The sequence below is a fragment of the Neoarius graeffei genome, chromosome 19, assembly GCF_027579695.1.
Source record: "Neoarius graeffei isolate fNeoGra1 chromosome 19, fNeoGra1.pri, whole genome shotgun sequence".
NCBI classification, from domain to species: Eukaryota; Metazoa; Chordata; class Actinopteri; order Siluriformes; family Ariidae; genus Neoarius; species Neoarius graeffei.
In genome coordinates, this window is record NC_083587.1 from 40,080,893 (window position 1) to 40,105,569 (window position 24,677).

At 46.0% G+C, this 24,677-nt stretch overlaps 1 protein-coding gene across 2 annotated transcripts in view; it reads left to right on the forward strand.

Annotated features, from left to right (window-relative positions):
* gli3 (GLI family zinc finger 3) overlaps nucleotides 1-24,677 on the forward strand; it is a 363,740-nt gene that overhangs the window by 272,816 nt on the left and 66,247 nt on the right. For both annotated transcript variants that reach the window (XM_060900066.1, XM_060900067.1), the window contains one exon: nucleotides 16,106-16,314. In XM_060900066.1, coding sequence (XP_060756049.1) covers nucleotides 16,106-16,314 — 209 coding nt within the window. The remainder of the gene's footprint in view (nucleotides 1-16,105; nucleotides 16,315-24,677) is intronic.

Genomic DNA, 24,677 nt, shown 5'->3' on the forward strand with positions numbered 1-24,677 from the left:
GCATTTTTCATGCAGTGGAGCCACTGGAGCGTGGCGTGATCCGAACAGAGGGGAAAAGAGCACCCCAGCAGGTAGCACCGGAGGATCACCGCCCATTTGATAGCCAGACACTCCTTCTTGATGTTGCTGTACTTACTGTCTTGCATCGAGAGCTTGCGGCTGATGTACAGCACCAGACACTCCTCACCCTCCATCTCCTGGGACAGAACAACCCCCAACCCTCTGTCCAACATGTCTGTCTGCAAAATAAAAGGGAAAGAGAAGTCAGGGGAGTGTAAAAGTGGCCCCCACACAGTGCAGCCTTTACCCTAGTTAACGCCTGTTGGCACTGCTCCAGCCACTGGACCGGATCTGGTGGTCCCTTTTTAGTGAGATCAGTCAGCAGGCTGGTGACATCTGAATAGTTAGGTATAAACCTGCGATAGTAACCAGCCATCCCCAGGAACTCTCTCACCCTCTTTTTGGTCTTGGGCCACCTTGCAGGTGGCAATCGCTGCAGTCTTGTCAATTTGAGGACGCACCTGCTTATGACCCAAGTGTAAGCCTAGATACCATACTTCCACCTACCCAATCACACACTTTATGACTTTAGCTGTGAGGCCCGCATGCCTCAGCGACTCCAGGATGGCCTGAGGTGTTTAGGGTGCCATGGTCAATCATTGCTATATATAATGATATCATCTAGGTAGACAGCAGTATAGGTGGCATGCAGACAGAGGATTTTGTCCATGAGCTGCTGCAACGTAACGGGAGCACCAAATAACCTGAAAGGAAGGGTAACCAAACGGTGTGAAAAAGGCCATTTTCTCTCAGGATAGAGGAGTCAAGGGGATCTGCCAATATCCCTTTGTCAAATCCAGTGTTGAATAACAGCAAGCAGCACCTACCCATTCAAGCAACTCATCAATGAGAGGCATTGGGTAGGCATCGAATTTAGACACTGTGTTGACCTTTCTACAGTCCACACAGAACCAAACCAATCCTTTGGTCTTGAGGACCAAGACCACTGGGCTGCTCCAATCATTGTGTGACTCCTCAATTATTCCCATTTCAAGCATGGCCTTGAGTTCATCCCAAATCACAACTTTCTTATGTTTGGGTAAGCGGTATGGGTGGCTATGCACCATCACCCCGGGGGCGTCTCAGTGTGGTGTTCTGTGAGGTGAGTGTGGCCAGGGAGTGGTGAGAACATTTCAGAAGACTCCACTTGCAACCTGGCAACCTCAGTGATTTGGGCCAGGAAGAGGTGGTCTCCACAGGGGACCGGAGTGGCTTGAGTAATTACTTTAATTTTTACCTTCAGCCCCAGCTCCACTCTCTCCAGAACTACCAATGCCAACACCATGGGGACCCCCTCATTTCAGTCTTTTAGTAGATTGAGGTGGTATATCGGTCACGCCCTGCCCCTATCTGTTCACTTCATAGTCGATGTCCCTAATTCACCATGTGACCTCAAAGGGCCCTTGCCACTTAGCGAGTAACTTTGAGCTCGAAGTGGGTAATAATACAAGCACTTTACCTACTGGTGTGAATTCTCTAAGGTATGCACCCCTGTTGGACAGTCAGGCCTGACATTCTTGTACCTGCCTCAAATTCTCTTGGGTGAGGTGACTGAGTGTGTGGAGCTTTGCATGCAGGTCGAGAACATATTGAATTTCTTTTTGACTATTCAAAGGTCCCTCCTCCCAATTTTCCTGCAGCATGTCCAAAATACAATGAGGCTTACACCCATATAATAATTTGAAAGGGGAAAACCCCATGGAGGCTTGCGTAACCTCTCATGCTGCGTATAACAGGGGCTCAAGCCACTTATTCCAATTATGTGTGTCTTCGCTTACAAACTTACAAATTGAGTTTTTAAGAGTTTGGTTAAAATGTTCAACAAAGCCATCTGTCTGTGGGAGATGAACGCTGGTGCAGATAGATTTAACCCCAATAACTCACAAAGTGTACATGACATGAATGTAGTGCTTTGGTCAGTCAGGATTTCTTTGGGAATCCCAACTCGGGAGATCATTTTAAACAGTGCCTCTGCCACATTGTGTGCGGAAATGTTATGCAGCAGGATTGCTTCTGGGTATCACGTTGCATAGTCCACTAGGACTAAAATAAAGCGATACCCTCGTGCAGACCGATCTAATGGCCCGATGAGTTCCATGCCAATTCTTTCGAAGGGGGTCCCGATCAGGGGAAGAGGGCACAATGGCACTTTTGGCATGGCTGCTGGATTCACCAGCTGGCATTTGTGGCATGCCACACACCACCTACGGACATACCTGCGAATCCCTGGCCAATAGAATCGGGCCATTATGTGGACTAGTGTCTAGCCACAGGGTTAAAATGAGCCGCATGGAATACAAGTTCCCGACGGCTCATTGGGAATAACAATTGGATTACTTTTTCATGGGTTTGAATGTCCTTCGTCACTCGGTATAACCTATCTTTAATGATTGCGAAATACAGGCAGGAGAGTGTTGCATTTGGCTGGAGAGTCTGACTGTTGACTACTCTCACTTGGTCAAAAGCATGACGCAGAGTCTTGTCTCACATTTGTTCTAAGGGGAAATCCTCGAGGGAATTGCAGAGAGAAAGAGAGAGAGGGCTGCTCCCCTCTTTCCATGTCACACTGATGCAGTGCTGACATGGACGGCTCTGAGACGGCTTCCCCAGACAGTGCTACACTGGGATCCCCCCATGATGTACTACTGCAGGACCCACCCACTACTACATGCTCCATTAGAAACTTAAACCCTGGCCAATCTGTCCCCAGAATCAGTGGGTGGGTGAGGCGTGGGCTAACCGCTGCCTCTACACTATGTTTTGTTTCCCGAAATTGGATGTGAATGGACACTAGCGGATATTTGTAAACATCCCCATGCACACACAATACCTTCACCAATTGTGCTCCCCACAATGTCTCACCTTGAACCAGGCTTTGGTGCATGGAAGTCTGATTACAGCCTGAATCCACCAACGCATTATATGTATCTCCTTGAATACTCACTGGTATGAGATACACTCCAGCTTGATTGAGGGCAGTCTCTGGCACATCAGGGATCCGGACCACAGTCCCCACCTCCATTGCGTGGCACTGGTCCTGGAAGTATCCAGGCTCCCTGCAGCGCCAGCATACCAGCCCAGGCTTCACTTCTGCACTGGCGATTCAGGGATCACTCACCTGAGGAGAAGAAGACACAGACACAAAAGGGGAGGGAGGGGGACACCACAGGCTCAGTGAGCAGGCTGTAGGGGAGTCAGCCCCCATTTCTGTGAAGAGGGGATAGAGAGAGGAAAAGAGAGAGAGAAGTAGCAGGATGTCCACCTGCCACTGGAACCGTCACCAGATGGTCCTCTGCCAACTGGATTGCATGATCCAGCGATGCCAGGTAGTGTCACTGGACTCACTCTGCTGTTCCTTCTGGCAGCCACATGATGAACTGCTTCAGCACCACCGCATTGATGATCCCCTCAGCATCATGGTCTTCTGCCCTCAGCCACCACTGGCAGGCATCCTAGAGCTGTTGGCCGAAAGCAAACAGTCAGCTGCCCTCCTCCAGAGTCAGCTCGCGGAAGTACTGATGATGTTGTTCCAGGGTACGGCTGACGCTGCAGGATGGCTCGGTGCATCATGGTCTTGGTCAAGATGGTCAGCAGAGTTGAGCCAGCTGTTGACAAGGAGTTGTTGGGCAGCGAGCTGGGCTTTTCTGGTCAGGAGCAGCAGAAGCCAAGCAACTTGTTTCTTGACCGGCCACCCCCACGCCTCTGCAGCTTGCTCGAAAAGTGTGAGGAAGGCCTCCAGGTTGTCGTGAGGCCCCATCTAAATGAGGGTGATGTAGGGAAGGTCCACGGATGCAGCGGCCAGGGGCCCCGCCAATCTTTGCTGATAACTGGCAGAAATTTGATAAGGAATGGGAAATATGTTGCAACATGGGGATGCTGGATAAATGGATAAACATGGGGCTGTTGGATAAAGTACAAGCCTATATGCACCTAAAGCTCACCTGAGGTTGTTAAAATAAATGAATCATTCACCTATGAAGACAAAGAAGGACACAAAAATGTGGAGGGTTTACTGAAAAATTTGATGAGTTTTGCTAGCCTGCAAGAAAACATCATTATGGACAGGTATGCTTTCAACACTGCTACTCAGAAGCCTGGTGACTCGGGGCAAACTTTTGGCATAAAATCACACACAAAGAATTTATAAGGAACTGTACTGTGTGTGCTCCAGTTTCCCCCACAGTCCAAAGGCATGCAGGTTAGGCTAATTCGTGGCTCTAAATTGACCGTAGGTGTGAAATGTGAGCGTGAATGGTTGTCTGTGTCTATGTGTTAGCCCTGTGATGACCTGGCGACTTGTCCAGGGTGTACCCCGCCTCTCGCCCATAGTCAGCTGGGATAGGCTCCAGCTTGCCTGCGACCCTGTAGGACAGGATAAGCGGCTACAGATAATAGATGGATGGATATATCATGTGTGGCATAGAAAATTATTTAATCTAAAAGCATCTACTACATGAAAAGTATCTCACCCTTGAATTGACAATTAGCAGTTGTATGCCCCATGAACAGTTAGAAAAGAACTCCAAGTTAAAAAAAGAAGCAGATGTGTGCACTAAAACACTCTCTGGACCAGAGTAAATGTTATGTATTCAATAAACAATGCGATACTTAAGAAAAAGAAACCTTTATTTGTCACATGCACACTTCTCAAGCACAGTGAAATTCATCCTCTGCATTTAACCCATCTGAAGCAGTGAACACACACACGCACACCCAGAGCAGTGGGCAGCCACACTACAGCACCCGGGGAGCAGTCAGGGGTTAGGTACCTTGCTCAAGGGCACTTCAGCCCAAGGCTGCCCCACGTTAACCTAACTGCATGTCTTTGGACTGTGGGGTAAACCAGAGCACCCGGAGGAAACCCACACAGACACGGGGAGAACATGCAAACTCCACACAGAAAGGCCCCCGCCAGCCACTGGGCTCGAACCCAGAACCTTCTTGCTGTGAGGCGACAGTGCTAACCACTACGCTACCATGCCGCCCGATACTTGTGGCAAAATGGTAAGGGGTAACGGAAATGAAATGGACACTGGTGCCAAGTGCAATGTTATGTCCAAATGCATGTTGCATGCAGTTGACCATACAATCCCTGTGAATCCAGATGAAAGACTCAATCTTCTGGCCTATGGGGGTAAGACAATGAACACAGAGAGCACAGCAATATTACACTGTATGTGGTGGCAATGTAAATTTCATGTGGTCAGTATCTATCTATCCATTTTCTTCTGCTTATCTGAGGTCGGGTCGTGGTGGCAGCAGGCTAAGCAGGGTATTCTAGATGTCCCTCTCCCCAGCAATGCTTTCCAGTTCCTCCTGGGGGATCCCAAGGTGCCCCCAGGCCAGATGAGATATACAGATCATATCACTTAATTGCATATCGGTTAATCGCATAAATCGCTTATTTGCATAAGAAGTAGAAAACCACAAACCATTCCCCATTATTCATATACAAATTTGATCGGTTAATTGCATATCGGTTAATCGCATATATCGCTTATATGCATAAAAATTCATGGCAAAAAGCTTCCAACTGATCGGTTTATCGCATAACAATACAGGGTATTTTCCCATCAATCATCTTCTGCACATGCGCAGAGCACACGAGATTCCATGGAATCTCCGATTATGATGTCAGTGTAACGTCATGACCTACTTTCGTGAATACTGAGTGGACGACCTAATTTCATTCGAATCAGCGCATTGTTTACCTGGAAGCAGGTGCGCGAAGCAAGATGGGAAAATCACTTTAGTTTTAAGTAGTAACGATGTTGAAACAACGTAGTAGGACTGACTTGGATATTTCCAAACAATATGAAGTTATCAGTGAGTTGGACAAGGGTATTTCACAAAGCAAAGTGGCTGAAAAATTCGGGATATCTCAGTCACAAGTCTCACGGATAAAAGCAAAATGAAAGGATGTTATTGCGAAATTCAAATCGAACGACAATACATCATGAAAACGGAATAGAATTTCGACACGTGATAATTTGGATGCGGCTCTTATGCGATGGTACAATCAAGCCAGAGCCATGAATGTGCCTGTGTCTGGACCTCTTCTGCTCAGTAAAGCGCAGAGTCTTGCAAAAGAACTCCAGCTGGAAGGAGAAATTGTTAGGGCATGGGTCCAGAGATGGTGTAGACGGCATAAAATTCAGTTCAAAAAGGCACATGGTGAGAAACAAAGCCATGACCAAGAGGCAGCTGACCGCTGGGTGAAGAACGTGTGGCCTGAAATCTTTCAACGTTATAGTGCTGAGGACATTTATAACTGTGACGAAACTGGGGTCTTTTTTCGAGCACTCCCCAGTAGTGGAATGGTTTATGAACATGAAAAACCTGCTGGAAATAAAATCAGTAAAGAGCGAATTATTGCATTGGTTTGCTGCAATTACACTGGGTCAGATAAAAGGAAACTGTTTGTTATTGGAAAGTTGTTCAAGCCCTGGATATCATTAGAAGGAGGTTATATCACCATGGACTCTCAACTTAGGCTTTTCAAGAAACTGAAAAGATAATCAATAAGGACATGATGAACAATGTTAAACAGAAGACAATTAATGATTATTTTAAGTAAATTTATAATGTTAAATAAACATTGTAACAATAATCATGTTTGTTAATAGTTGATTATTTTAAGTAAATTTCTAATGTTACACAAACATTTATTGTATACCATGCAGAAATGTATCAAGCAAAACACATTACACGACAATGCAAATCACACAACTGGGCTTAAACTATCCTCATAGTAGCCTGATCTCTTAATTGCATAGATCACTTAATTGCATAAAATGATCTTGCACAAAGCTTATGCAATTAAGCAATCACGTCTGTATAATCCCTCCAGTGTGTTCTGGGTCTACCCCAAGGTTGTCTCCCAATTGGATGTGCCCAGAAAACCTCCAAAGAAAGATGACCAAGAGGCATCCTAATCAGGTGCCTGAACCACCTCAGGTGACTCCTTTCGACATGAAGGAGCAGCAGCTGTACTCCGAAATCCCTCCAGATGTCTGAGCTCCTCACCCTATCTCTAAGGGTGTGCCCAGCCACCCTATGGAGAAAGCTCATTTCAGCCACTTGCATCCACAATCTCATCCTTTCCGTCACTACCCAAAGCTCATGACCATAGGTGAGGGCTGGAATGTAAATTGACTGGTAAATCAAAAGCTTTGCCTTCTGGCTCAGCTCCCTCTTCACCACAACAGTCCAGTACAATGCCCACATTACTGCTGATGCCACCCCAATCTGCCTGTCCATCTCGTCTCGTCTCGTCTTCTTCCGCTTTATCCGGGACCGGGTCGTGGAGGCAGCAGTCTAAGCAGGGAAGCCCAAACTTCCCTTTCCCCAGACACCTCGACCAGCTCCTCGGGAAGAACACCGAGGCGTTCCCAGGCCAGCCGAGAGACATAGTCCCTCCAGCGTGTCCTGGGTCTTCCCCGGGGCCTCCTCCCGGGGGGACATGCCTGGAACACCTCCCCAGGGAGGCGTCCAGGAGGCATCTGAAAAAGATGCCCGAGCCACCTCAGCTGATTCCTCTCGATGTGGAGCAGCAGCGGCTCTACTCCGAGCTCCTCCCGAGTGACTGTGCTTCTCACCCTATCTCTAAAGGAGTGCCCAGCCACCCTGCGAAGGAAACTCATTTCGGCCGCTTGTATCCGCGATCTTGTTCTTTCGGTCATTACCCAAAGCTCATGACCATAGGTGAGAGTCGGAACGTAGATCGACTGGTAAATTGAGAGCTTCGCCTTTTGGCTCAGCTCCTTCTTCACCACGACGGACCGGTAAAGCGACCGCATCACTGCGGAGGCTGCACCGATCCGCCTGTCGATCTCACGCTCCATCCTTCCCTCACTCGTGAACAAGATCCCGAGATACTTAAACTCCTCCACTTGAGGCAGAACTTCTCCACCAACCTGGAGAGGGCAAGCCACCCTTTTCCGGTCGAGAACCATGGCCTCGGACTTGGAGGTGCTGATTCTCATCCCAGCCGCTTCACACTCGACTGCAAACCGCCCCAGTGCATGCTGAAGGTCCTGGTTTGAAGAAGCCAACAGGACAACATCATCCGCAAAAAGCAGAGATGAAATCCTGTGGTTCCCAAACAGGATTCCTTCTGGCCCCTGGCTGCGCCTAGAAATTCTGTCCATAAAAATTATGAACAGAACTGGTGACAAAGGGCAGCCCTGCCGGAGTCCAACATGCACTGGGAACAGGTCTGACTTACTGCCGGCAATGCGAACCAGACTCCTGCTCCGTTCGTACAGGGACTGGACAGCCCTTAGCAAAGAGCCCCGAACCCCATACTCCCGAAGCACCCCCCACAGAATACTACGGGGGACATGGTCGAATGCCTTCTCCAGATCCACAAAGCACATGTGGACTGGTTGGGCAAACTCCCATGAACCCTCGAGCAACCTATGAAGGGTATAGAGCTGGTCCAGTGTTCCGCGACCAGGACGAAAACCGCATTGTTCCTCCTGGATCCGAGGTTCGACTATTGGTCGAATTCTCCTCTCCAGTACCCTGGAGTAAACCTTCCCTGGGAGGCTGAGAAGTGTGATTCCCCTATAATTGGGGCACACTCTCTGGTCCCCTTTCTTAAAAAGAGGGACCACCACCCCAGTCTGCCACTCCAGAGGCACTGTCCCTGACCGCCACGCGATGTTGCAGAGGTGTGTCAACCAAGACAGCCCCACAACATCCAGAGACTTGAGATACTCAGGGCGGATCTCATCCACCCCCGGTGCCTTGCCACCGAGGAGCTTGCAAACCACCTCAGTGACTTCGGCTTGGGTAATGGACGAGTCCACCTCTGAGTCATCAGCCTCAGTCTCCTCAGTGGAAGACATGACGGTGGGATTGAGGAGATCCTCAAAGTATTCCTTCCACCGCCCGACAATGTCCCCAGTCGAGGTCAACAGCTCCCCACCCGCACTGTAAACAGTGTTGGCAGAGTACTGCTTCCCCCTCCTGAGGCGCCGGACGGTTTGCCAGAATTTCTTTGAGGCCGACCGATAGTCCTTCTCCATGGCCTCCCCGAACTCCTCCCAGTTCCGAGTTTTTGCCTCCGCAACTGCCCGAGCTGCAGCACGCCTGGCCTGCCGATACCCGTCAGCTGCCTCGGGAGTCCTGGAGGTTAACATGACCCGACAGGACTCCTTCTTCAGCTTGACGGCATCCCTTACTTCCGGTGTCCACCACCGGGTTCGGGGATTGCCGCCACGACAGGCACCGGAGACCTTGCGGCCACAGCTCCAAACAGCTGCGTCCACAATGGAGGTAGAGAACATGGTCCACTCAGACTCAATGTCCCCCGCCTCCCTCGGAAGCTGGGAAAAGCTCTCCCGGAGGTGGGAGTTAAAGACCTCCCCAACAGAGTGCTCGGCCAGATGTTCCCAGCAGACCCTCACCATACGTTTGGGCCTGCCAGGTCTGTCCAGCTTCCTCCTCCGCCAGCGGATCCAACTCACCACCAGGTGGTGATCAGTTGACAGCTCAGCCCCTCTCTTCACCCGAGTGTCCAAGACATAGGGCCGGAGATCAGATGAAACGACTACAAAGTCTATCATTGACCTCCGACCTAAGGTGTCCTGGTGCCACGTGCACTTATGGACACCCCTATGCTCGAACATGGTGTTCGTTATGGACAAACCGTGACTAGCACAGAAGTCCAATAACGAAACACCACTCGGGTTCAGATCGGGGAGGCCGTTCCTCCCAACCACGCCCCTCCAGGTGTCACTGTCATCTCCCACGTGAGCATTGAAGTCCCCCAGTAACACAATGGAGTCCCCAGTCTGAGCACTCCTCAGTACCTCTCCCAGGGACTCCAAGAAGGCCGGATACTCTATACTGCTATTTGGGCCGTAGGCACAAACAACAGCAAGAGCCCTCTCCCCAATCCGAAGGCGCAGAGAGGCGACCCTCTCGTTCACTGGGGTAAACTCCAACACATGGCGGCTGAGCTGGGGAGCTATAAGCAAGCCCACACCAGCCCGCCGCCGCTCACCACGGGCGACTCCAGAGAAGTGGAGAGTCGAGCCCCTCTCGAGGAGCTGGGTTCCAGAGCCCAAGCTGTGCGTGGAGGTGAGCCCGACTATCTCTAGCCGGTACCTCTCAACCTCCCGCACAAGCTCAGGCTCTTTCCCCCCCAGCGAAGTGACATTCCATGTCCCAACAGCCAGCCGCTGTGTCCGGGGATCAGGTCGTCGAGGCCCCTGCCTTCGACTGCCACCCAATCCACATTGCACCAGTCCCCTACTGCTACCTCTGTGGGTGGTGAACCCACAGGAGGTCGGGCCCACGTCACCTCTTCGGGCTGAGCCCGGCCGGGCCCCATGGGCAAAGGCCCAGCCACCAAGCGCTCGCATACGAGCCCCAACCCCGGGCCTGGCTCCAGGGTGGGGCCCCGGCTGCGTCATCCCAGGCGACGTCACGGTCCTCGGATTTTTCTCCATAGGGGTTTTGGTGAACTGCTCTTAGTCTGGCCTGTCACCTAGGACCTGTCTGCCTTGGGAAACCCTGACAGGGGCATAATGCCCCCGACAACATAGCTCCTAGGATCATTCAAGCACACAAACCCCTCCACCACAATAAGGTGGCAGTTCTAGGAGGGGCCTGTCCATCTCACACTCCATTTTACCATCACTCGTGAACAAGAACCTGAGATACTTGAACTCCTTCACGTGGGGCCGCAACTCACTCCCAACCCGGAGGGAGCACTCCACTGTTTTCCGGCAGATAACCATGGCCTCAGACTTGGAGGTGCTGACTCTCATCCCACCCACTTCACTCTTGGCTGCAAACCGTCCCAATGCGTGCTGAAGGTCACACTCTGAAGAAGCCAACAGAACCACATCATCTGCAAAGAGCAGAGATGTAATTCTGAGGTTCCCAAACTAGACACCCTCCTCACCTCAGCTGCACATTGAGATCCCATCCATTAATATCACAAACAGGATCAGCGACAAGGGGCAGCCTTGGTGGAGTCCAACACCCACGGAAAACGTGTTTGACTTTGTGCTGAGAATATGGACACAGCTCACACTTTGGTTGTACAAGGACTGGATGGCTCATAACAACAACCCTGATACCCCATACTCCCACAGTGCCCCCACAAGAGCCCCTGGGGGACACAGTTGCAAGCCTTTTCCAAATCTACAAAACACATGTAGACTGGCTGGTCATACTCCCATGACCCCCCACCCCAACCCTGCCAGAGTAAAGAGCTGATCCACCATTCCACGGCCAGGATGGAATCCGCAATGCTCCTCCTGAATCTGAGGTTTGACAATCGGTTGAAGCCTTCTTTCCAGTACCTTGGAATAAACTTTCCCAGGGAGGCTGAGCAGTGTGATACCCCTATAATTGGAGCACACTCTCTGGTCCCCCTTTTTAAAAAGAGGAACCACCACCTCTGTCTGCCACTCCATAGGCACTGTACCCGACCTCCATGCAACACTGAAGAGGCATGTCAGCCAAGACAGCCCAACAATGTCCAGAACCTTCAGCATCTCAGGGTGAATCTCATCCACCCCTGGTGCCTTGCCACCGAGGAGCTTCTTGACTACCTCAGTGACCTCTGCCAGAGATATGGAAGCTTCCCCGAGTCCTTAGACTCTGCCTCCTCCATGGAGGATGTTTAGGACGGGTTCAGGAGTTCCTCAAAGTGCTCCTTCCACTGCCCGACAATATCCTAAGTTTGTGTCAGCAGTTCTCCTCCCTGGCTGCTCACAGCCTGAGGCAAGCCCTGCTTCCCCTTCCTGAGTCGCTGAACGGTTTGCCAGAACTTCCTTGAGGCCAACCATAAGTCCTTCTCCATGGCCTCCCTGAACTGCTCCCACACCCGGGTTTTTGCTTCAGCAACTGCTGAAGCTGCAGTCCTTCTGGCCTCCTGGTACCGGCCTGCTGCTTCAAGGGACCCCTGGGCCAACCAAGCCCGAAAGGCCTCTTTCTTCAGCTTGACAGCGTCCTTCATGGCCAGTGTCCACTAGCGGGTTCTTAGGTTACCGCCATGACAGGCACCAATGACCTTTTGGCCACAGCTCTTACCAGCTGCCTCTACAATGGAGGCTTTGAACATGGTCCATTCAGATTATATGTCCCCAGCCTCTCCCATCCAGCAGCTTCCCCGTCATCTGATCCAACTCACCACCAGGTGGTGATCAGTTGACAGCTCTGCTCTCTTCACCCGAGTGTCCAAGACATATGGCCGCAGATCTGATGATACGACCACAAAGTCGATCATTGATCTTTGGCCTAAGGTATTCTAGTACCACGTACACTTATGAACCACCTTATGCTTGAACATGGTGTTTGTTATGGCCAATCCATGACGAGCACAGAAGTCCAACAACAGAATACTGCTTGGGTTTAGATCAGGCAGGCTGTTCCTCCTAATCACCCCCCTCCAGTTTTCTCCATCATTGCCCACATGAGCGTTGAAGCCCCCCAGGAGAACTATGGAGTCCCCAGGCAGCACCCCTTCCAGGACACCACCCAGTGACTCCAAGAAGGCTGAATACTCTGCAGTTCTGTTTGGTGCATAAAGACAAATAACAGTCACAGTTTTCCTCTCAGCAACTAGCAGTCGCATAGAGGTGACCTGCTCATTCTCTGGGGAGAACTCAGACACAGTGGCGCTCAGCCAGGGGCTCGTGAGTATCACCACACCCACCCGGCACCTGTCACCCTGGGCAACTCCACAAAAGGAGAGAGTTCAACCCCTCTCCAGGAGTTTGGTTCCAGAACTGGTGCTATGCGTGGAGGCAAGCCCAACTATATCTAGTTGGTACCGCTCCACCTCCTGCACCAGCTGCAGTTCCTTCCCCACCAGAGAGGTGACATTCCACATCCCAAAAACTTATCTGTGCTGCTGAAGATCAGCATGCCTAGACTCCCACCTTTGCCTGCCACCTGGTTCACAATGCACCCAACTCTGTTGCCTGTCCTTGCAGGTGGTGAGCCCACATGGCGGTGGCTCCATGTAATTTTTTTGGGGCTGTGCTCAGCTGGGCCCCATGAGCCAAGACCCGGCCACCAGATGCTCGCCAGCGAGCTCCCCTCCCAGGTCTGGCTCCAGGAGGAGGCCCTGCTTTCTTGCTCCTGGGCGAGGTGCTGCAGCTCCTACTTTGCCATTTCATCAGGGTCTATGAATCACTCTTAGTCTGGCCTTTCCCCTGGAACCAATTTGCCTTAGGAGACCTTACCAGGGGCTAATGCCCCTGACAACACAGCTCCCAGGATCACCGGAGCACACAAACCCCTCGACCATGTTAAGATGGCGCTTCTTCAGAGGAGTGTGGTCAATAGGAATGTGAAAACATTGCTAGGACTACATATACCTCAGACCTGACATCCACACACTACTGCAAGAAGCACCAATGTTATGGGAGTACAAGGACCTTTTTGATGGCTACACTATAGACAATTTGCCAGTTGTATACCAAATGAGGTTGCTGCCCCAACAGTATGTGCTCCCCACAAGAAAATAATTAAATGATAGAAAAGGTTAAGGCAAAGCTTGATCAAATCCACAAAATGGGTGTTTGCCATGGTTGCAGCCAAGAAAAAAGATGGAACTGTATGAATTTCCATTGACCCAGTGCACCTCAACAAGGCCCTTCTCAGACCATGTCACCCAGTGAAATCTATCAAACAAATCATTGCAGACATGCCTGGTGCGAAGTATTCTGGATGCCAAATGTGGCTTTTGGCAGATCTCCCATAATGATGCTTCCTCAAACCTTACAACTTTCATGTTCATCAGAATGCCATTGCATCTGCACAGGCAGCAAGGTTTTTCAAAATGTTATGGAGCAACTGTTCATTGGAAAATCATGAGCAATTGTAGTAGACAATATTTTAAACTGGGGACATACACGGCAAGAACATGATGATCATCTGAGACAGGTATTGAACAGAACTTGAGCCATCAACTTGAAACTCAACCACAATAAAATGCAAATCTGTGTCCACTATGTTGGCCACCTGCTAACAGCTAATGGTGTTAAGCCAGGCCCTGAAAAAACAAAAGCCATTTGTGACATGACAAAACCACAGAACAAACATGCCCTGCAGCAATTCTTAGGCATGACAAACTGTCAAAGTTTATCCCTCAGTACAGTGATATTACTGGACCACAGTGACAACTGATACACCAAGATGTGGAGTGGACTTGGCATGAAGCCCATGATGCAGCATTCAACAAGCTGAAACAAGTAGTAACAAATGCCCCAGTCCTACTTGACTGGCCTGCACAGAGTCCTGACCTCAACCCGATAGAACACCTTTGGGATGAATTAGAGCAGAGACTGAGAGCCAGGCCTTCTCATCCAAAATCAGTGTGTGACCTCACAAATGCGCTTCTGGAAGAATGGTCAAAAATTCCCATAAACACACTCCTAAACCTTGTGGACAGCCTTCCCAGAAGAGTTGAAGCTGTTCTAGCTGCAAAGGGTGGACCGACGTCATATTGAACCCTATGGATTAGGAATGGGATGTCACTTAAGCTCATATGTGAGTCAAGGCAGGTGAGCAAATACTTTTGGCAATATAGTGTATGTGTTGCAGCTGTTGCTTGTGTTGCTGTAATTTACTTTGTGTCACATCTAGAAGGGGAGTATAGAGTAGTTGTGCTGTCATTTTAAATTACGGGTGATGATGTATGACATGCAGAGATTGTGACCTTAAGGTCAAGGTTGACTACAGGATGGTGAATAAAGCAGTTTGAGTGTGTGACCTTCTACAGGTCTGCTATCAAGTTTATGTACACGTTACATCTATAAACAATTAGTGTCTTTCATTTCTTGTGGTAATATGGTAGAACAAAGCAGATCATTGCAATCTCTGATGCTATGTAAAATCCCTCTGTTTTCTTTATTTTGGAGTGAAACAATTTCATCAGTTCAGCTGTGAGTTTGTCCCATTATTTCAATAGCTATTGCTTCATTAGTCATTAACTTTGAAGGGTTTTCCCCATTAGGGGTTTACCTGTTAGTTGTGAAGTTGATGTCTGAGCTCCAGAGATTGGCAGGGAAATGGATTGACTGGACAGGTTGTGGGGTATAATTGGATCTTTCTGGTCCTCTCTTCAAGACTCAGAAGCTCTCCACAGGACAAATATTTTCCCCCTGGCTGTTCTCACCTTACTTTTGATCCATGTACTGCTTTCTTCTCTACAGTTTTCTTTTTTAAAGACTATTTTGTAAGTAACAGCAGTCATTATCTTGAACTCTTCTTTTAGATGCATGTTTTGGAGTTCTATTTCACCCCACCTAACTGCCAGGGGCAGTGTCATGACACTTGCATATCTTCTTGTCTTGGTGTGCACAAATGTTGAGACCTTTACCACAAAGTCACATAGTGACCTTATGATTATTTTATATATATATAAAAATATTATTTTAAATATTATTATTATTATTATTATTATTAATATTAATATTATTTTAATATAAAATATTATATATATATATATATATATATATATACACAGTAGTTGTTAATGGCCAACATTCCTTGGAATCTTCCAGCTGATTTCTACTGGTGAGTGATAACCCTTATTTCATTAAAAAGCATGAACATCCCTTGCTACTTAAGAAAGTGTGCCTACAAATCAATAAAAACTAAACTCTCTGACTCACAGACCAAAGAAAACTTTGCAAGGCATTGTGGGAGTGATGAGAAAATTCCTGGCCATCATCATCTGATTAAGATGCTGCCATGAAAGCTGGCTTTGATCTTAGGAAATGTCTGAAAGGGAGGGGAACAGTAGGAATTTAGTTTGGGCTTTCTCCTTCACTCTTGCTCTAAGATTTGGCTGCTCAGATGGTGACAGATAGTGTCGCCATTCATTTCCTGCTCCACATCCTGCTGCATTCTTAGGTGAAGTAACACCAGGAACAGAAAGCAGTCGTGCATGCCAAGCTTTTGTTTGTTCAATGCTCATTCCAAATGTATGCATTGTGATTCAGACCTTTGTGTTTGAAAACAGTATGTTTTAAATGCTAATTCCTTTTACTTTCTGTGTTTTTGAATCCAGGCCTCCTGTATTGGCAGGCAGCCCTGCATTTTCTGATATCTCCCTCATCAGAATCCCACCCCACCGGAATTCCTCAGGTGTTGGAGTGGACTCGCCCTTTAGCTCCCCACACCCATACATCAACCCCTACATGGACTACATCCGCTCCATTCACAGCAGCCCCTCTCTTTCTATGATCTCTGCAGCCAGGGGACTCAGCTCTGCAGATGGTAAGAACTCTGGGATCCATTCTGAGGCCTCTGCCATTACTTTTAATAAGCACTCAATAGTATAGAATATAGTCTCTCCACATATGGTTTCCAAAAATCATTTTAATGCACAAAAAAACTCCTAAAACTTTATTCATTGGTTTGAGGAGGTCTAGCAGTGTTAACACATCACTAGTTCGCCTTGGCATTGACTATACATGAAGCAAAAAAGTGACAGGAGATAGCAGCAACACTGACAAATTTCCTACAGGTCACTCATCGCAATGGTATATTTTTAATGCAGGAGGTCTGTTCAAATGTTTTAAACTTTTTTTCAGGGACTACCAGATGGTTTACACTTTTTGCTCTATCCCAAGTTCCAGTACAATAGTACCATTTAATTGAAAAAAATTTAAATATCTGTTAGAACTGAGCCTGACTGGGAAACATTGCTCTTACACCCAATATAGTGGGGGCTCAGTGGACCCCAACTACAGAAGTTAGGCAATGCTGTACACACTCAGAAAAACACTCAGGAAAAAAAAAAAAAATATATATATATATATATAGTACCTTCAAGAGTATGTCTTTTGCATCTTTAATAAGTATCTTTCACAAGAGAAAGTAATTGCACTGTACTTTCAAAAACCTAATTTAAGGTTTATAATTCACTAATTTAATTGAAGGTAAATAACTGAATCTTATGGGCCACTGTTGTACCTTAAATCATTTTGAGAGTTATATTTTGGGGAAGGGCGGCACGGTGGTGTAGTGGTTAGCGCTGTCGCCTCACAGCAAGAAGGTCCTGGGTTCGAGCCCCGTGGCCGGCGAGGGCCTTTCTGTGTGGAGTTTGCATGTTCTCCCCGTGTCCGCGTGGGTTTCCTCCGGGTGCTCCGGTTTCCCCCACAGTCCAAAGACATGCAGGTTAGGTTAACTGGTGACTCTAAATTGACCGTAGGTGTGAATGTGAGTGTGAATGGTTGTCTGTGTCTATGTGTCAGCCCTGTGATGACCTGGCGACTTGTCCAGGGTGTACCCCGCCTTTCGCCCGTAGTCAGCTGGGATAGGCTCCAGCTTGCCTGCGACCCTGTAGAAGGATAAAGCGGCTAGAGATAATGAGATGAGATGAGAAATTTTGGGGAAGCAGTCCATACAGAGATTGACAGTTTCTTAATTGATGAAATATGATTGCCTCAAATAAGTTTAAAGTTACATTATATTAATTTTCCTGAAAGATCCTCCTATTGGTACAAAAGATTTATCATTAACACTTTAGTGACAAGCAAAAGTACTCCAAATGTATGTATTGTGCTTTAGTTATAATTATGTTGTAGGGTCTTAAGTCCAAATTGTAGTGCTCAATTTGACATTTTTCACTTTTATGTTATGTGCCTTTTGAGAATGCTAGCAAAGTGTACCTTAATAATGATAACATATATCAGGCTTGTTTATTATGGAGCAAAGACTTACAGTGGTGCTTGAAAGTTTGTGAACCCTTTAGAATTTTCTATATTTCTGCATAAATATGACCTAAAACATCATCAGAAGTCCTAAAAGTAGATAAAGAGAACTCAGTTAAACAAATGAGACAAAAATATTATACTTGGTCATTTATTTATTGAGGAAAATGATCCAATATTACATATCTGTGAGTGGCAAAAGTATGTGAACCTCTAGGATTAGCAGTTAATTTGAAGGTGAAATTCGAGTCAGGTGTTTTCAATCAATGGGATGACAGTCAGGTGTGAGTGGGCACCCTGTTTTATTTCAAGAACAGGGATCTATCAAAGTCTGATCTTCACAACACATGTTTGTGGAAGTGTATCATGGCACGAACAAAGAAGATTTCTGAGGACCTCAGAAAAAGTGTTGTTGATGCTCATCAAGCTGGAAAAGGTTACAAAACCATCTCTAAAGAGTTTGGACTCCACCAATTCACAGTCAGACAGATTGTGTACAAATGGAGGAAATTCAAGACCATTGTTACCCTCCCCAGGAGTGGTCGACCAACAAAGATCACTCCAAGAGCAAAGCGTGTAATAGTCGGCGAGGTCGCAAAGGATCCCAGGGTAACTTCTAAGCAACTGAAGCCCTCTCTCACATTGGCTAATGTTAATGTTCATGAGTCCACCATCAGGAGAACACTGAACAACAATGGTGTGCATGGCAGGGTTGCAAGGAAAAAGCCGCTGCTCTCCAAAAAGAACATTGCTGCTTGTCTGCAGTTTGCTAAAGATCACGTGGACAAGCCAGAAGGCTATTGGAAAAATGTTTTGTGGATGGATGAGACCAAAATAGAACTTTTTGGTTTAAATGAGAAGTGTTATGTTTGGAGAAAGGAAAACACTGCATTCCAGTATAAGAACCTTATCCCATCTGTGAAACACGGTGGTGGTAGTATCATGGTTTGGGCCTGTTTTGCTGCATCTGGGCCAGGACGGCTTGCTATCATCGATGGAACAATGAATTCTGAATTATACCAGCAAATTCTAAAGGAAAATGTCAGGACATCTGTCCATGAGCTGAATCTCAAGAGAAGGTGGGTCATGCAGCAAGACAACGACCCTAAGCACCCAAGTCGTTCTACCAAAGAATGGTTAAATAAGAATAAAGTTAATGTTTTGGAATGGCCAAGTCAAAGTCCTGACCTTAATCCAATCAAAATGTTGTGGAAGGACCTGAAGCGAGCAGTTCATGTGAGGAAACCCACCAACATCCCAAAGTTGAAGCTGTTCTGTACGGAGGAATGGGCTAAAATTCATCCAAGCCGGTGTGCAGGACTGATCAACAGTTACCGGAAATGTTTAGTTGCAGTTATTGCTACACAAGGGGGTCACACCAGATACTGAAAGCAAAGGTTCACATACTTTTGCCACTCACAGATATGTAATCATGGATCATTTTCCTCAATAAGTAAATGACCAAGTATAATATTTTTGTCTCATTTGTTTAACTGGGTTCTCTTTATCTACTTTTAGGACTTGTGTGAAAATCTGATGATGTTTTAGGTCATATTTATGCAGAAATATAGAAAATTCTAAAGGGTTCACAAACTTTCAAGCACCACTGTATATAAAGTATTCTCTGTTCAGCACTGATCCCAGCATGTATGATTGTTCTCTTATGAGGAGGGAGACTGTAGCTGGATCACTGTCTTTGATCCTCTTCTTGTGTCATTGCCTCTGCAGAAAGAACAAGTGAGTGCAATGGTCATGTTCAGAGTTAAAGGGAGCAGGTTCCAGCCCAGGGTTTAGGGCAAAGGGCACAGCATGGAGGGAACTGGGGAGAGAAAGCAAGCAGACTACAGGGAGCTGTTTGGGTCCACTGCACTGAGCCAGACTGGAAAATCAATTATAGCGTTGGCAGGAACCTGCTGTCTTTAAAGGGGTGCTTCAGTGTGCTGGCCTCTTGGCCTACTACACAGTCAGGGGACTTTAATTGAAGTCTTGAGTTCAATTACTGAAAAAGTCCGGTTTGAGACTTCTGTCAGAGGCTGCAGATAATCGCTGCTGAATTGAAATATGTTTCCATCCCACATAAGCTGACTAACAATGTACCAGATATACAAAAATGTATTTGTCTTAGTTCATTATTATGCTGTTTGACTCACAATGCCTCAGTTCAATAGACAGTGATTCTTCCTGGTTCTCAGGTTTCTTCCCACTTTCTAAAAACATGCAGGTACATGGATTATCTATGGTAAATTGTCCCTAGATGTGAAAGAGTGTATGAATTATAGGCAATTGCTTTAAAATGGCACAGGAAGGCAGGCTTCACCTAAAATTTCTTGAAAATGTGGCAATAAAATGTTTACTAAAGTTCATCATATTATTTATCACTCTTGGTGGAATTCAATATTTTAGTGAAAACAAATATCTCATTCTTCATTCATTTAACTCAAACTCTTTTTGGTCAACAGTCTGCATGAAAATCTCTTTTGAAGCCCCCAGTACAGCTAGTCACTCAGTGAAGCTCGTGTTCCAGGGTGTTTATTGCAGATTCAAGTGCACGATGTTTTAATGGGATGAAAGATTAATGTGCATTGGACAACAGGCTTTTAATACATCATTTTGAGCCATGCCTTGAAGCATAGCATCTCAGGAGGTGAACGGAGTATCTGCAGGTGGGTTTTGCACAATCCCTGAGCAAAATTCAGGGAGCAAAAAGAGTCCTTTCAGCTGTCTTAATACAGTAAATTAAATTGGATATGTTTTTTATTAGTCTGGTATACAAGTGGTGTCCACCAAACAAGTCTCTGCTATGAATCTCCTGTTCTACCACATCCCAAAGGTGTTCTATTGGATTCCGAACTGGTGACTGGAAAGGCCACTGAAGAACATTGAACTCATTGTCATATTCATGAAACCAGTATGAGATGACTTTGCTTTGTTACATAGTGCATCATCATGCTGGAAGTGCAGTGCCTTCCATGATTATTGGCACCCCTTGTAAAGATTGTCAAGTCAAGTTTATTTGTATTGCATTTTTAACAGTAGACAATGTCGCAAAGCAGCTTTACAGAAAATTAAAGACTTTAAACATGAGCTAATTTTATCCCTAATTTATCCCCAATGAGCAAGCCTGTGGTGACAGTAGTGAGGAAAAATTCCCTGAGATGACACAAGGAAGAAACCTTGAAAGGAACCAGACTCAAAAGGGAGCCCATCCTCATCTAGGTGATAACAGATAGCATGATCATAAATAATTTGCTTCTATAACAGTGTCCTTTACAGTCACAAAGTGCAACTGTGTAACCAGGAAAATCATTATAGTTTTAACGTGAAGTCTATTTTGCTGAAGTTATAAACTGTTCATTGATGGAGACTTGAGTGCAAAACTGTTCATGACAACTGCAGTCCTAAAGTTAGCAAGTCAACTGTAGTCCTCAGCCATAGATGCATTATTGTAAGTGTCCAGAGCCATCTTCCAAGTGTGACTATCGACTGACCATATACGGCCGTCCTCCATAGGAGCAATGTGATGAGACTCCAGAAAAACGTAGGGCATCAGGATGGATCAGGCAGGTCCGAGGAGCAGAAGAGGTCAGCACCACTGGTGTCTTAGGATGAACATGTAACTCAGCAGATAAGGACAGACAGAGGGAAGAGACAGGGGTGGGGGATGACACAGGTTGTTAGGTATGCCCATTGTCACCTAATGAGTAAGAACAGTATATATTTTGCGCTGAGTGCAAGCAGGAACTCCAACAAGACTAACTATGGCAGCATAACTAAAAGGGAGAGTCAGAAGGTAACATATAGATATGAGGGCGCCCTGGGACATAAAGCAGCAGCCACTCCACTATCAACAAACCTGAATGAATGAATGGATTGTAAAGATTGTGTAAAGAGGAATGGTCTCAGATACCCTGCTCTGTATTCTCCAACCTTAAAGCTATACGGCCTTTCAATTTCATAAAATCGGTGAAATTTAGTTCCCTCTGAAATTTGGTCATTATCCCCTTCGGACATAATGTGTACAACTGTACACGTGAATTGTACACATGAAGTTCCAAAGCATGTTTCCTTGTGTCCGAAAGGGTTAAGATATATGTTTATTTCTGCAATATCTCAAAAAAAAAAACAGGCCATTCTCTGGCTGGGAAGTTATTTAATTTGAGGGGATTCCCTAGCAAATAATGTGCATGAAATTGCTTGCTTCGCACAGCCTAGCAGACAGAGGAAGTCCGGTATGTGCATGCACAGGTTTACCTGTTTCTTCTTCTTTTCCTTCTTCTTTTGGGTTTTACGTCAGCTGGCATCCAGTGTTGCATTACTGCCATCTACAGGTTTACCTTGAATGTGCACTGACAGTTACATCATTCTGTCGCTAAATGAACAGCTGGAGGCGCTTGCTGACTGGCGATATTTATTAGTTTGGTCCTGCGTTTCCTTTCGTTCACAACAGAACATCTTTTCTTCTCACTTTCCATTACTGTAGTCGGTCTTTCATGTTTCATTCGCATCCTCTGTTTGCCTCTCCTGTTTCAAATTTGTATCACACAATGCCTTGCACGAATGGGGAAAACCCACCACGTGATGCATGACCTAATATCTTGAACTGGATCATGGTGAAGCAAGAAAAAATAGCTGAGAATTTAGAGCCACGTGGCTCTAAATTCATTAATTGTTCTATTTAAAAAAAACTAATAAAATTGGAAGTCTGTGATTCGAATTCAGTAGCTTTTGGTTGACTAAACAAAAATAACTGAGTGTTCAGGGAAAATTGTTTTTATGACCTACACTTGAAAAATCTGAAAGGCAGTCTACCTTTAAAAAAGGTTATCGGAAAAGACTCAGTGCTGTTTTATTGGCTCCGGATCCATTGCAACCCTGATTAGAATAAAGTGGTTACCAAACATGAACGAAAGCTTTTTTTTTTTTTTTTCCATTTTCTGTAAGAAATTTACAATTTCTGGCCACGTTCAACAGTCTTCCCTTTCTAACATACCTAAACATCAATCAGTCCATGACTAACATATCTAAAAGATTACTTTAGGCTATTTTAATTAATGTGCCACACATGCAAGATGTAGGATGGCTTTATATATCATTTGCAAGAAACTGATTGAACCATGGGTGGGATAAATTTTTTTTTTCCGCTTCTGATTCTGTTTCTTTTTTATTTTCTGAATTCTGATTTTGCATGCACACTTTCTCCTTGCTTCTGTCTGCACCTCACTGAAGGGATACCCTCAGGCTATGGTGGCATGCAGAATAACTGGATTGTTTTGTTCTGTTACAAAAGCCGGTGTGCCACCCACAGCTCTTCACATCTCCAAACTTGCTGTTCCATCCAGAGCACTCCACAAAACATTTTGCTAAGGGCAAAAAAAAAAAACTTTCAGAAAAGCAAGGCAGAGACAATTAGTATCATAGCAACCCTTCGCCCCTCCCCATCCACTTAAAGACATAATACCCATATCAAATTCATTTAGAATTTTTCTCTTTCATTTATATAGCCAATCAGAGATGCATATGCCAGCAGGCATAGAGACTGGGCCACTATCTATATTCTAGTCCCCTTGTTTGTTTATGTATGTGTTCCTTATTTCATCCCCTTTAATTTAGAGCTTGGGGAGAGCAGGGATTAGCCAAAATACAGTGTAGCTAAAATAATTTTTGCATTTGCACTCCAGGAGCCAAACAGAAGGATATGGTGTGTGTGTGTGTGTGTGTGTGTGTGTGTGTGTGTGTGTGTGTGTGCGCGCTGGCTGGGTAAGAGGCAAAGATGAGGCAAAGATAGTAGAATGCCAAGTATACCTCTGTTCTTTTATGCATGCAGATCTGAAGATATTTGCACATTTGTTTTTAAATAGAGTTTTAACTTTGTCAGTGAGAGAGGAGGAAAAAGCACGCTGAGAGGATGCAATGTGGAGTGCTGTACCTCCCGATAACACCCTAGTGCCTCTCTTCTCTGTGTTATGGGACCTCGTATGGTCTGATATGTTATCCAGCTGTTCATGACCCAAATAAATACTCTGTCTTGCTTGCCTCAAGCCTTGAGTTTAGTGCTCATATGTGTGGCTATAATATAAAGTGCTTTCTGCTTCAGTTCTTTTACGTGTGAGAAGAATGGACAAAAATTCAAAGAATGTTTAAAGAAGTGTGATTTACTGATCAAGTACCTTTTCATATACCTGGAATTGAAACAGTCACTTAGCATATTGTGCTATTACGTAAGCATCCCTTCCTCTTTTCTTAAACATATAAACAATGTCAGTCAGACATGCATGATTATTACATAATATGGAGAGAAACTGGAAATTATAGTGATTTTCTAATTATTAAGCATATTTACAACTAGAAGTAGAGCAGTACAGTGTTACTGATAATCTGTGGTTGGTAGAAGAGAGCAACTGGACTTGCTTGAAAAGTCTTGAAGACGTTTCGCCTCTCGTCCGAAAGGCATCCTCAGTTCTGTCTGTCTAATAGGGAGTATCAGGTGTTTATCCTGTCATGGAACATCATAGAATCCGAATCAGAATGCCGATGGCTGCATTGTAGGTGGCTGATAGATGTCACAGACACCCACCTCTGTTCAGTGATGGTCGTTCCAGGTTGACAAAAATGAACGATCCTCTCTGGCTAAGATGTCTGCCAGTTTTCTGGAAGTCCTCTCATACTCCCGCACCAGTCGAAGGGAACTCATCCCAAAGTGCGTAGAAACATATCTGTGAAGATACTCAGTCATCCAGGTACATAGTAATCTGTGGTTGGTAGAAGAGAGCAACTGGACTTGCTTGAAAAGCAATTAACCTGGATGAATATTTTCAGTACAGGCTCAGTCAGAGACATACTCATTTTGCCTGTGTACTTAGATTTCTTATTTTTGACAGTATTATCTATTTAAGGAATAAAACATTAAGGCATGCTGTTATAGGA